The sequence below is a fragment of the Sphaerodactylus townsendi genome, linkage group LG12, assembly GCF_021028975.2.
Source record: "Sphaerodactylus townsendi isolate TG3544 linkage group LG12, MPM_Stown_v2.3, whole genome shotgun sequence".
Lineage (NCBI taxonomy): Eukaryota > Metazoa > Chordata > Lepidosauria > Squamata > Sphaerodactylidae > Sphaerodactylus > Sphaerodactylus townsendi.
The window spans coordinates 36550221-36563014 of record NC_059436.1 but is presented as its reverse complement, the minus strand read 5'-3'; the positions used below and the strand labels follow the sequence as shown (position 1 = coordinate 36563014).

At 44.0% G+C, this 12794-nt stretch overlaps 1 protein-coding gene across 4 annotated transcripts in view; it reads right to left on the bottom strand.

The window, feature by feature from the left end:
- SCAI (suppressor of cancer cell invasion) overlaps positions 1 to 10257 on the bottom strand; it is a 77060-nt gene extending 66803 nt beyond the window's left edge. For 3 of the 4 annotated variants that reach the window (XR_007245924.1, XM_048512910.1, XM_048512911.1), the window contains exons 1-2: positions 10138 to 10257; positions 7191 to 7235 (exon numbers count right to left, since the gene is read on the bottom strand). Coding sequence is in view for 2 of the 4 variants with exons in the window: in XM_048512910.1 (XP_048368867.1) it covers positions 7191 to 7235; positions 10138 to 10190 (98 nt within the window). In the remaining 2 variants the exon portion in view is untranslated. Of the gene's footprint in view, positions 1 to 3027; positions 3194 to 7190; positions 7236 to 10137 lie in introns of all 4 variants that reach the window. The other variant, XM_048512912.1, reaches the window with a different exon arrangement.
- Between the last annotated feature and the right edge of the window lie 2537 nt (positions 10258 to 12794).

The window sequence follows — 12794 nt, the reverse complement described above, 5'->3', positions numbered from 1 at the left end:
GTCCAGCACTCCAATCACTCTACCACATGGGCTTTCTTAGAGAAAGGAGTGAAGAATGCTGGTTAAGAAACAGAACAGCATTTCCCAAGTTTAAAAAAATTACCCTAGGCCACATGCAACCTGTATATTTCAGGGTGAGACTGCACTGGCTCCTTCCTCCTCCCTCAGCTGCAAGTTGAGGCAGTGGTAGATGAAAAAACCTTCAAATCATACAGAGGTAAGAAGCTGCCTTGCACAGAATCAAATTATTGGTTTATCTAATATAATACTGTTTCCTTTGTCTGGCAGCAGCTCTCCAGGATCTAGGTCACTGCAATACCTTCAAAACCTGCTCCCTGAGAAACTTTAACCAAGGGTTAAAGCTGGGTTTTTCTGTGCACAAATTATGTGCCTTGCAGGAAAAAAGACTGAGTAGATGTCAATGAACTGGAAAGTCCTGAATCATTGCTGTACTCTGGTGAGAGCAAGCCTAACTGCTTTCATGCATTTGTTAGAGAAAACCTGGAAAAACAAGAAAAAAATATAAGCCCCAAGCTTTCTATTTACAAAGGTCAGAAACAACTTTCACTTGCCACATGCACCCAGTCAAGCGGATGTTTGCAAGTTTGCAGAAGATCTATTGAAGGTTCCTGTGTGTTATTTCAGTAGCATTTGAAACATGAATAAAAAGCGAGTCTCAGGGGTGACCCCTCCAGTTTCCCAAACAGATTAGCACCCTATCTCTACAGCCTTATTCACAATACATGTGTTAATACCACTCTGTGAGTACAACCCACAGAATCATTTGAAGGCATGTGAAGTGGTTCTGTTGCCAAAGTATGCATAGACTGTCCAGGAAACATAAAGAAGCCAGTTCAAACTCCTTTAAGAAAGAACACCACAAGAAGTACATTTAGTAATATAATTGCCACTACGAAGATAATGTGTGATGAAAAAGATACCACATTTATATCCTGCCTCTCTTTCAAGGATTTCAAGGTAGTGTAGTATGTTCCTCCTGCTCCCATATTTTACCCTCATAACAGCCCTTCAAGGCAAGCCGACTGGCCCGACGTCCTTCAGTGAGTTTTGTTGTTACCTGGGGATTTGGATGTAACTTCCCTGGTCTGACTCCAGGATTCTAGGCACGACACCTCACTGTCTCAGTACTGATTTTATCTTTGCTTCATTATAAGCCAAGGTCTTCCACAGCACCAACAGTTAGCTGAGGCAATTAACTTCAACTTGCAGATGTTGGGGTACTATGAAAAAGGCCGAAAAATTATTCCCTGATCCACCCTCTGCGTGGATCATCACAACAGGGCTGTGCTGCCAGAAGGTGCTAGCTAGGATGTGGCCAGATGGACCAGAGTCCAGGCAGGCAGAAAGTGAGGTGTAGTCAAGACAGGCTGCAGTTATGGCAGATAGCAGGCAAAAGCATAGTCCAAAACAGTTCAGGCAGGCAGCAGACAAAGGCAGCGTCAAGGCAGTCCAGAGTCAAGGCACAGGCAGAAGATCAGGTTTGCAGGTTAAGAGTTGGAGGTCACAGGAAGACCAGGCATGTGGAGCTTACCAGGAAGTACACTCGTTGCACCCAGGCAGGGCCAAGCTCAAGGCAGCATTTATACAGAAAGTCCTGCCTAATGAGGCTGGGATCCTGCAAGAGCTCAATCCTCCTCAGATGCTTCCATCTGGCAGAGCCTTCTGCCATACCTTGCAGCAATGTGAGCACTTCTCCTTTAACTCTGCAGCTGTACCCTTTTTCTTTGCCTCCTTTGAGCAGCTGGCTCATAACTCCACTCTTCTGAGGTTCTTGAAGGTTCTTCCAGCTACACAGCATCAAGCTCTACCTGAGCTTGCAAGAAGGGCTTAGAACTGCTGCCTGCATTTCCTCGCAAGGAGCCAGTTCTGAATGCAGTGTTGTCAGGGTCCTCAGTGCCCAGGTCAGTGCCCAGGGTCTGGATCATGACAAGGGCTTCCTTCTCCTGCCAACTGCTGCACACTCTGATCCTGCCCCTTGTGGTTCTAGTCAAGTGGCATGGAAAGGAACTGGACCCCAATGACCGAGTAACTCAATATTTCAGTTCGAATAACATTTTGTTTGAAACAATTTACTCAAGACAGCAAGAGAAAGAATTGTAGAGGGGGCGGTAATGGTAGATTAATCTCTGTTCAAAAACACAGTTTGCCTCACTAATACACAGCCCTGCAGGCAGGTGCATCACAGATTTTCAGGCATTTGTGCCACAGTAAAGGCCATGGAGAAGTTCCATGTGTTATACAATCAGGTTCACTTCAGGTCATCAAATGTCCAAGCAGCTGCAACTTTGCCTATGTTGTGGCTAAGATCTCACAGCATCTCAATCACAGTTCAGTCTATTAACATTAGCAGTAGGGCAGTAAGTCAGCGGTTGGAGGCAACAAGGCCAAAAGAAATTTTCTTCAGTCCACTAACTACCTTTCTGGCTACCGAGGCAAAATAGGAACAGAGAGGACTCGTGACTGTGGCCCTGGAATTTGCTTAACAGATACTTCTCTGCTCCCCTACACAAAAGTAGATGCAAAAGTGTCTTGGGTAGAGGCAGACTCATTAGCAGACACTTGCCTTGGGACACAGAAGTGTGATGAGGCAAGAGAGGCTGTGTTGATCCACTCTAGCAGGTTGCAGAAAATCTCACTCAAATACTAGAGTTGGGGAAAACAACTTGATGCAAACCACACCCTACTGAGACCACTTTATCCCATTTAGGATAGAAAGCATCACTGATTTAAGACAGGGCAAGAGTGTGACATCCAACAGCAAAGAATGGGAAATCCCAAGTGCCTCTTCTTCAGATTTCAGAACCCCAAAAAGATCTCATTTGCTGACTTGAGTGAATAATTCTGCTTTGCCAATACCTCCCTCAGTCCTAGAGAGAACAACGGCCATAGAAAACTAGCAGTAATGCAAGCAGTAATGCAATAAACATATCCCTTCAGCTCCCCTGGGGACAAAAAAGCAAGCTCAGACCACATATGTCACATTTTCTTTACAATAAATATTCTTACCCTTATTGCACCTAAGGCAGAGAGATGGCCAACCTCTTCATTCTTGGGAGTTAACTTTAGTCTCCAAGCCAGAAGTATGTTTGGTTGCGCGCAGCTTGACTTGCACAAGTGATTAGAGTTACAGAGCACATGTGCTCAGGCAGAGCCAGGGCATGACACACAAAACCTGGAAGGAGACGCAACATTAAAGTATGGAATCTCCCAATTTTTGCAAAACACTGTGTCTTCCTCATGAGTGAAAAATGGGGCAATATTTTACTACACCTTGATGTATGCTTTGTAAAGCTGCAATGAGCCAGACTGCTCAGCAAACCAAATCTGACATAGTCCACCAGCTAGCCATCCCTGCTATCTGGACAGAACAGATCCAGACTTGACACTGCTTGATACTAGGAAGACACTTTCAGACATATTCCACTCTCTAGCTCTAGTCATCAAGATTCTTTATTCAACAAAGTCAAGGTCCTGGGGTGGATACCAATATTTTAGAGAAACAAATATATATTCAAATTAGGTCAATGACAGCACAAAATTCTTAACCCCTCTCCAAAAGTCAATCCAAATAAAAACATGTATGTGATGCAGCAACTAAAGATGGTGGTTATGTGTGTGGGGGGTGGGGTTGGGGGGGTTGGGTGGTAATCAAGCCCTAACTGTTGTTGTTATATGTAGTGCTGTCAACTCGTTTCTGACTTAAGGTGATCCATTGAATTAAAAGCTTCTAATATCCTATTGTTAATAACCCTGTTCAGGTCTTGCAAACTGAGGGTTGTGGCTTCCTTTATAGAGCTGATTCATCTCCTGTTGGGTATCCTCTTTTCATGCTGCCATCCATTTTTTCTAGCAATACTGCCTTTTCAAGTGAGACCTGTCTTCTCGCAATCAAATTATGAGAAGTATTATAGGTTCAGTTTAGTCATGTTAGCTTCAGGCTTGATTTGATATAGAACCCACTGATTTGTCTTTTTTTGCAGTTCACAGGATCTGTAAAACTCTCCTCCCACACAACATTGCAAAGGAATTCACTTTCTTCCTGTCCAGCTTTCATACCCATGCACAGTAATGGGGAATATTATGGCACAAATTAACTTGATCTTGGTCAACAGCAACACATCCAGTGGTGGGATTTAGCAGGTTCGCACCACTTCAGCAGAATTGGTTATTAAAATGGTGCTTGTAAACAACCAGTTGTTAAATTATTTGAATTCCACCACCGGAACCGGTTGTTAAATTATCTGAATCCCACAATTGGACACATCCTTATCCTTGGCAGAATTGATAAAATAATTTTTTACAAGTATGGTAAATGTTAAGTTTCAATTACAGTATCACTGAAATAAACTGATGTAAAATAAAATCTGAATTTAATATGAGTAAATCTATACCCTTATCCTCTTACATTAAGAAAAGACCCCACTAGGGAAAACATCAATTTCTGAAATCTAGAAGCTGCACTGTGGACCTCTGATGCATGACAGGGCCTTTTCAATCATTGCACCAAAGCTATGGAATGCCTTCACGAGGAATGTTCACATGGTTCCTTTACTGTCACAGTTCAGGAACCAGAAGGACATCTTAACTGGTGGTTTGCAGGGCTAGCCTAACTGCAATAGGACTGAATTGACTGCGCTATATTGGTTTAGCTATGCAAAAAGTAGGATTTACGGGGGGGCTGGTTTGGACATTTCTTTGGACATTATAGATTTATTTATATTTTAGCACTGGAAGTGTATACAATTGTCCAGGTGCTTGGGGGAGGTGAATCAACATTTAATACATACATATACCATTAATTACACAAACATAATTAATTCTGGGCTTTTATTGGACTAGCAGGTCACAGGAGGCAGGAGATTCAATCTTTACATATGGATTATGTTGTGCTCCTATTTTATGCTCTCCCATTGCCTGGGTTCTACAATGTGTTCTCAAGTTATGAAAATCTAGTAGAATCAAACATAATCATTTACATTTTATCTCGTGGAGACAAACATTTTGCCTAGTAAATACCTGTCCTCCATTACAAGGAGTTGTAGATGTTTACTGCTGAATTCTAACCATGCTTACTTAAAAGTCTGTCTCATTGAATATACTTTCCAGTAACAGCATATAAGATTGAAGCCTTCAGTATGAGTACTTCAAGAAAGTAATCTTGTTTAGTAACCTTACATAGGTTTGTAGAAAGCAAAACAAACTCTGATCTCTTCAGCAAATAATTCTGCAGTGCAAAAGAGGCACATGGGTTGCATGACTATGAAAAGAAAAATATCTAGACTAGTGACTATCGCACCAAAATTTGCTAGCAGTCCACTGTAGATAAAACATATCTCCTTAACCTCTAAATGGCCCCTAGATACTGACTGGGGTGGGTGGGGTATGAGGCAACCCTTAGAAAGCACATCTGGCTTGACTGCCTTGGGCAAGTCAAAAGGAAGTTCTCCAGTGCAGTATGGGGTAGTCCTCTCATACATAATACATACTCAAGTCCTTAGCCTTTATAGGCAAAAACCGAAATCTCAAATTGCACCTGCAGAGCTATAAGAGGCTTAGTTCAGGCCCCAGAATACCAACACAGTGTTCTCTCTCTAACCTCCCTAATGGACAATAATCAGGATAATTTTGCCCAAAGGGAATTTTCAATCTAACATTCTGACAGTTCTGGAAATATGCCAGCAATGGTAAACAGCAAACACTTCGGAGAAAGAGTGAAGAGATGTAAAAACCTAAGCCACCTGTAGAATTGATAAAGCCACCAAGGTAAAGGTGGACAGCAGTCAGAAACTGATGTAGTGGATTTGCTTAATACTAAAAAGCCTTCAAAAGCCACTTTTCTGGATGCATCTGTAACATTTCCTATTCCCCAGCAGCTCTGGAGTATTCTCACTCCCTCCACTAAGACATCCTATCCACTGCAGGGAGGGTGGGAAAATAAGATCAGCTTCTCAGAGCTCGTGCATAGCAGAGCACTCCAAGAACACACATGAAAAACAGTGTTTCCATCGAGCAGCAGAAACTGGATGAAGAGAAAATACTTGCGCACACTGAACTCCTTCAAGCCTTTTTGCCGTGTACTTAGCCCAACAGGCTATCCCCCTTCCCCCACTCACAATGGCACAAACCGCTCCCCCCTCCATCACCACATGCAGTATTCTCAACAGCTGCCCACGGATGCCTTGCTTATTTGAGTTTCCCTTCGCAACCCAGTCCCAGTGAAAGGGCAGATCTGAGAGCATAGCCAGCTCGCCACGGCTGAGAGCGCTCACACGTAGGAAGTGTCTATTCACACGCATAAGCAGCTGATGTCATTTCAGCAACTGGGGAGGAAGATATGTCTTCTAGTGGCAGGCAACCCCCCCCCCAAAAGACAGAGCGACAGATACCCTGCAACCCACAGCCCCCGACATACCAGAGCCTGCTGATGTATACATAGAAGAGGAGGGAGAATAGTGACTTCTGCTCTGAAGCATATAAACCTGTGGAATAATCCCTCATTACATATGGGAGTGATCCTCCAGTTCAAAAATTAAACGGACTAAGGAAAGGGAAACCAACAGGAAGTGCAGCTGCAGAGCATTGGGGGGGCGGGGGTGGAATACAACTGCAGTGTGCATTTTCAAATTAGGTTCCTGTGTCTGAACAGATAGGCAGAAACACAGAAATGTGTGTATAAAGCTCTAAGAAACAGAATTTTTTTAGCTAGCATCAGGCTAAGCACATTGCTCTCCTCAGTGATTTTTTTCTGAAGAAATGGAAGGGGGAAGTCTCCATCTTTCTGTGGGCAGCATTAAGCATATCATTTCTCTGCCTGCAGCATACACTCCATTCTCCAAGTCCCTCTTACAACCAACTGCTGAGAAACCCAGTTCCTGCCTCCGATCTATCCTTGTACTCTCCAGGATAACAGCAACACAACAAAACCTGCTCCTCTACCACCTTGAGGTCCAAATGTCATTTGTTTACATAGTCCCCTTCCCCCCACCCCCAATCTTCCCAGATCTGGGAGCTCACAACACAGACATGAAGCTGCTGCAGCAACAATGGGGTGGGGGGTGAAGAGATAAAAAGAGCAAGATGAGAAGCAAAGCAAGGTGTTAGAAAACCCATTGAATTCACCTCTACTCATGGGGACAGGGAACAGAGAAAAGAGATACCCATCCTCTTACCTGCTTCTTCGTCTGCGAGGTGGCTTCTCCGCCAGGCCTGTGGTTCTGGAAAGGGGAAGGGGAAAGAGAGAAGGCAATGACATAGGGCTGCAGGGACAAGTAAGCATGACAATTCCACTCCACCCAACACAACACATCACTGGGCACCTCCACAAATTCCCTGCATTTGACTGTACGTTTGTTCCCAAAGATCTCCCAAGGAGCAGTGACCACAGCAAAGACCACCTTATTCCAGTGAAGCCAATATCGAAGCAAGAATATGCTGAATGGCTTTCACCTGCAAACACATTAACTCTACACATTATACAAATGAAGGATAAATTACATGCACCAAATGAAGGATAAATTACAGGATCAACCCTTCTTCCTTACTAGCGGCAGTCTCTCTTCTGCCTTTGGACTGTGTCCTGTTTTGACCTGTGTTATTTTACTACCCCTTCCTACAACATCTCTGTCTGCCATGACCCCTCTGAAATAAATCTTCTCCCAATGCACAATGCTGTCCTCTTCTGCAGTGACCTTCCACTGCATACTCAGAAACCTCTTCTCCCCATAAGAACACACCTAAACAAACCTAAATTCCATTGGGCAACAAACCTAAATCAGAATACCATAATGAAGGGATAGCAGCATCAGTCTGTTTCAACAACAAAAAGTCTTTTGAAACTTCAAAAGACTAACCATTTTATTCCAGCATAAGGTTTTCAAGGGCTATAGGAACCCTGCTTCAAATGGAAATCATTTTATTAATTACACACTAAGCTACTTAATACTTACAAAGGGTGAGGAATTACACATTTTGTTAAGGAAGTCACTGTTGCAGCAAGATAAAAATTCCAAGTCCCAATTCAACCCAGCAGGTAGCATCTGCTAGTGAATCCCAATTTCACATTTTCACACTGGAATCTGCCTTCGAATTTTTGCTGATAGATGGTGACTTAGGTCAAAAACCAAGTACCCCAGCAGATTACATAGCTGAACTGGGATTTATTCCTTCCTCCCTGGAAGCATTGAAGAAGGATTTAGAAGCTTTTGCATTAACAAAACATCTAACATTATGTGTATTAACTAGTTTAGCACAAATAACAGACTATTTCTCCTAACTGGGTTTGAGTTTGACATATTACACTTAATTCTGTACTTCTTGCATTTTATGACCCCTTGATGCCAACATAAAATGACTACAGAGCAAGGATCCACTCATAATTTCTGCAGTGGACTATAGTCCACAAAAACTTATGCTGAAATGAAATTTTGTTAAATATTTAAAAGATTGCTATTTGTTTTTGAAACATTCTTAACTCCGCTCCTTCAAAATGAATCAATGAACCATTTTATCTACATCTAGCACACCATAATACCTCAGCACCTTCTCCTTTAACAAATATCACCAGTTCCTTACCCAAGGATAGTCCTATTCTATAACCAATTAGCCTGACACCAGAAGTTATATCCTCCATGTGGTTGGTAGAGCTTCAACTCTCAAAGCAATCTCCAACTCCTCATAGGGACCCATCCCCCATTCTCCTCTTTCAGCACCTGTATATTCTCATATCTTATTCAAACTCACCCATTCACCAAGATACTCCCAAACCCTTTACCTATATCTTGACTTCTCAACACATCAGCAGACAATTTCGCACAGGGCAACACACAAGCAATCACGGCCTTGCTTTCCCATACCTCAAACCCTAACAAAGCCACCAGCCCCACATCCCTCCTGCTGCAAACTCTCAAAATTATCAACCCTAAAAATTCCACATATCTTATTTCCTAAATCCCTACAGTAACACATCACCCTTGAGACTGCCCCTGGCCCCCTCCTCAAACACCTCCTGTTTCTCCATCCAACTCTTTCCTACCCCAGACCACTCACAAAGTCATTACCTTTCATCCTCCACTTCCCCCAACTCCCCATATCCAAATCACTTCCATACTTAACTATACAAACTCTCTGAACAACCTCCAACCCATCCCACTGCACTTTGCCCCACACCCCTATATTTCTAATTCCCTTCCACAAAGTCCATTCACAACACCATTTGTCATCACCCTCTACTGCATAGGTGTCAAACTCGTGGCCCTCCAGATGTTATGGACTACAGTTCCCATCAGCCCCTGCTGGCAGGGGGTGATGGGAACTGTAGTCCATAACATCTGGAGGGCCGCGAGTTTGACACCTGTGCTCTACTGCCTCCTACCTCTAAAACCCACATAGTCCTCTCTCTGCTCTTACACCCAATTTCCTTCTACCCCAAAACCTTGGCCTTTCATACACTAATACTCTCAAAACCTTGGCCTTTCATACACCAATACTTCCATCCTTCAATATACAATCCAGCAAAGCACCACCACCCCAACAACCCATTCCTCCACCACAACCAAGCCATAAAACACCTTACTCCCTACACCCCTCAGACTCTCACATCCCTCTGTACAAATCTTCCAAACAACCCAAACCTATTCCCCCATAACCCTCCACGAAGAGCATCACCCAAACACCTCAACATCACATTTTAGCCTTCCAGCCCCATTCTTTTCTATCCCAAATCCCTCACATTCCATCCCCAGTTGCCCCATCCTTCCTTCCATAGCTAAGCATGCCAAGACCCCAAGACAACCCGCTCCATAACTAAATATGCCAAGACCCCAAGACAACCCCCTCCATAGCTAAGCATGTCAAGACCCCATAGCTAAGCATGCCAAGACCCCAAGACAATTCCCTCCATAGCTAAGCATGCCAAGACCCCAAGACAATCCCCTCCACAACTGAACATGCCAAGACAACTCCCCCTCCCCTCGCCTCCCACCTCCTCCATTCAAGTCTCCAAGGCACTCTCCAAGCCCCCTATCCTTCAACCCCTAGTTCACCACAGACCTCCATCCCAACCTCGCAGCCCCCCAGCACCCCCATAGAGAAGCCAAGACATTGACGCTGCCCCCTTACCTGGAGACCGGGCCAGTGCGGGGCAGGCGCTGCCGAGCAGCCCCTCTCACCATCCGCGCTCCCGAGCGAAGCCGTTCCTGAGGGAACTGCGGACGAAGCCGCTACTGCCGCTCGCTCGAGGCTGCCTATAGGGAGAGGAGAGCGACACCTCAGCCTAACCTGGGCACGGCATCAATCGGCCCACCTCCTGGGCACCACTATTGGTCTATCTCCTCTCAGAGGAAAGCAATGGTGGCTCTTGATTGGTTGGATTCCCCGTCTGTTTTTCCCTCCCTTCTCTGAATCCCAGTCAGTTTGTTTAGAGGCGGATCGGGGCAGAGCGCCACCTTCAGGGCAGAGTACGACATTGCAAGGGAGGTGCAGCCTACCTGCATCGAAACGAGGGCATATTTGCGGGGGAAGGGGGGGGGGGGTCTGTCTTCCCGGGGAGTCTTGAATTGATTGGCTGATTGATTGATTGGCTACTTGGTCCCCAAGCTGCCTTTGCGTGGCTGTAAGCCGATTTCTTGTTCATCTGTAATTATTATTATTATTGTTAAATGCAATTAAGGTATTGCTATTGTTAAATGTGTAATTAATGTTCATTCGTTCGTTCACTCAGCACATAGCCGGACTTCCACTGAACATACACAAAGACAGGCTGACAAAAATGAAAGCTGCACCAAGCAGTGCTTATGGTGGGTGCAGTAATTTACACCCAAGATTTTCAACTGCCAATTGTAAGGCAGAATGGAATTGAAACCTGGACTCACTAGCACGAGAGCTTAAACATCATGATACATCTATTTTTTCATTTCCAGCAGTACCTAAATGTCAGATGTTGGGGACAAACAGCAGGTTGCTGCAGTCTCTCTGCCCTTGCTTGTAAATTTCCCAGAGACTGGCTGACCCAGTCCTGAAAATAAGATGGTAGGCTCAGTTTAGTTTAGTTTAATCTGATCCAAGTGAGGGGGTCTTTGTATATTGCTACTACTTGTTGAGCACCTATAGAATCTAGATATGCGACTCTTAAAAAAGGTTTTGTCCCTCTCCCATGGAAAAATCTACAAGAATATTCAGTTATTCAGAACTTTTGAGGGACAGTGGGTCAGCCACACATGCCATACCTGTGCTCTCCTTACACATCTATAAATAAAAATATATCATTAAAACATGGTAAGTACCCAGTGCTCTCTTCCAAAGGGAACCAACCCAGGGAAATGAAACATCTCACTGCTCAGGGAAGTGAGGCATATATAACAACATTATTACCTCCATTGGGATATGTTTTTCTCCTTAGGGCTGCTCAGAGTCACCAAAGGCCCAAGATTCCCTCTGGGCCCCTTTCCTGCACTCCAGTACAAAATTCAGTTTCCAGCAAGATACACCTTTCTGTCTGTCAGAAAGTCTGTCATTTTTAATCCCTGCCAAAAAAACTCAGAAAGCTCTTCTTTTCCTTGTTCTGTCTTCACAATAATCCTTGCAAGGTGGTTTTGTTTGAGGCAGATTCCACATGGACCAAAAACAGCACTGTGAAAACGGTGTAAACCATTTTACACCGTTTTAAACCATTTTACACTGTTTTCACACCGCTGTTTTTGACCCATGTGGAATCGGCTTGAAAAAAATCTGCAGCCTCAAGGAACACATGGCTGTGGGTATGTTATTTGAACCCAAATCTCCTCAGGATTAGTAAAACACTGTAACCAGAACATTGGCTGCCCTGATAAGCCATTCCTCTACAGAGAATGAACTTGAGATCTTGTATCAAACAAAAGAAACATTTTTATTCACTCATAAATTTCTACCTTGTTCTCTGCATTGGACATTTTTTTACAAACTAAATGCCCCAAACTATAAGGAAACCCAGAACTATAAGGAAACCCAAAATCTTTTGTTGTACAACCTTGGAAAATCCTTTGTCATTCCACAACTGAATTACAACCATGGAAAATCTATGGTTGCCATCCATCATAATGTGGGGTTGCATGAGGCAGGGGCCTCACACCTCACTGTCAGATAGCCAACAAGACAGGCTTATGTGCAAGATGGTCGTTCAGAATCCCCCCTTCCTAAATAATCTTGTGTAATCCACAAACTTTACAAATCATAATATCATAGGGTTACCAGTTTGAGATTGGGGCATTCCTAGAGATTTAGGGGTTTGGGGAGAGGAAGGACTTCCAAGAGGTACAATGCCACATTGCCACCCTCCAAAGCAGCCATTTTCTCCAGGGGAACTGATCTCTGAGGTCTGGAGATGTTAGCTGTAATTCCGAGAGATCTCTGAGCCCCACCTGGAGAATGGTATAATCAATCACTGTTTTTATTTCTTTAATCCAAAGTATATAAGGCATGGAGTGTTGCGGGGTTTCCAGGCTGTACGGCCGTGTTCCAGAAGCATTTTTTCCTGATGTTTCGCCTGCATCTTGGCTGGCATCTTCAGAGGTGAAATGTCAGGAGAAAATGCTACTGGAACATGGCCATACAGCCTGGAAACCCCACAACACTCCAGTGATTCTGGCTGTGAAAGCCTTTGACAATACTTATACAAGGCATGGTTCATACATTAGGAAGAATGTAAGGATAGGATGGCCTGCATAATTTCTGAATGCAGATGGTGGGATCCCATTCAGCATCCTCCCCTACATTTAAATTTTGTTCCAAATAGAGAAACC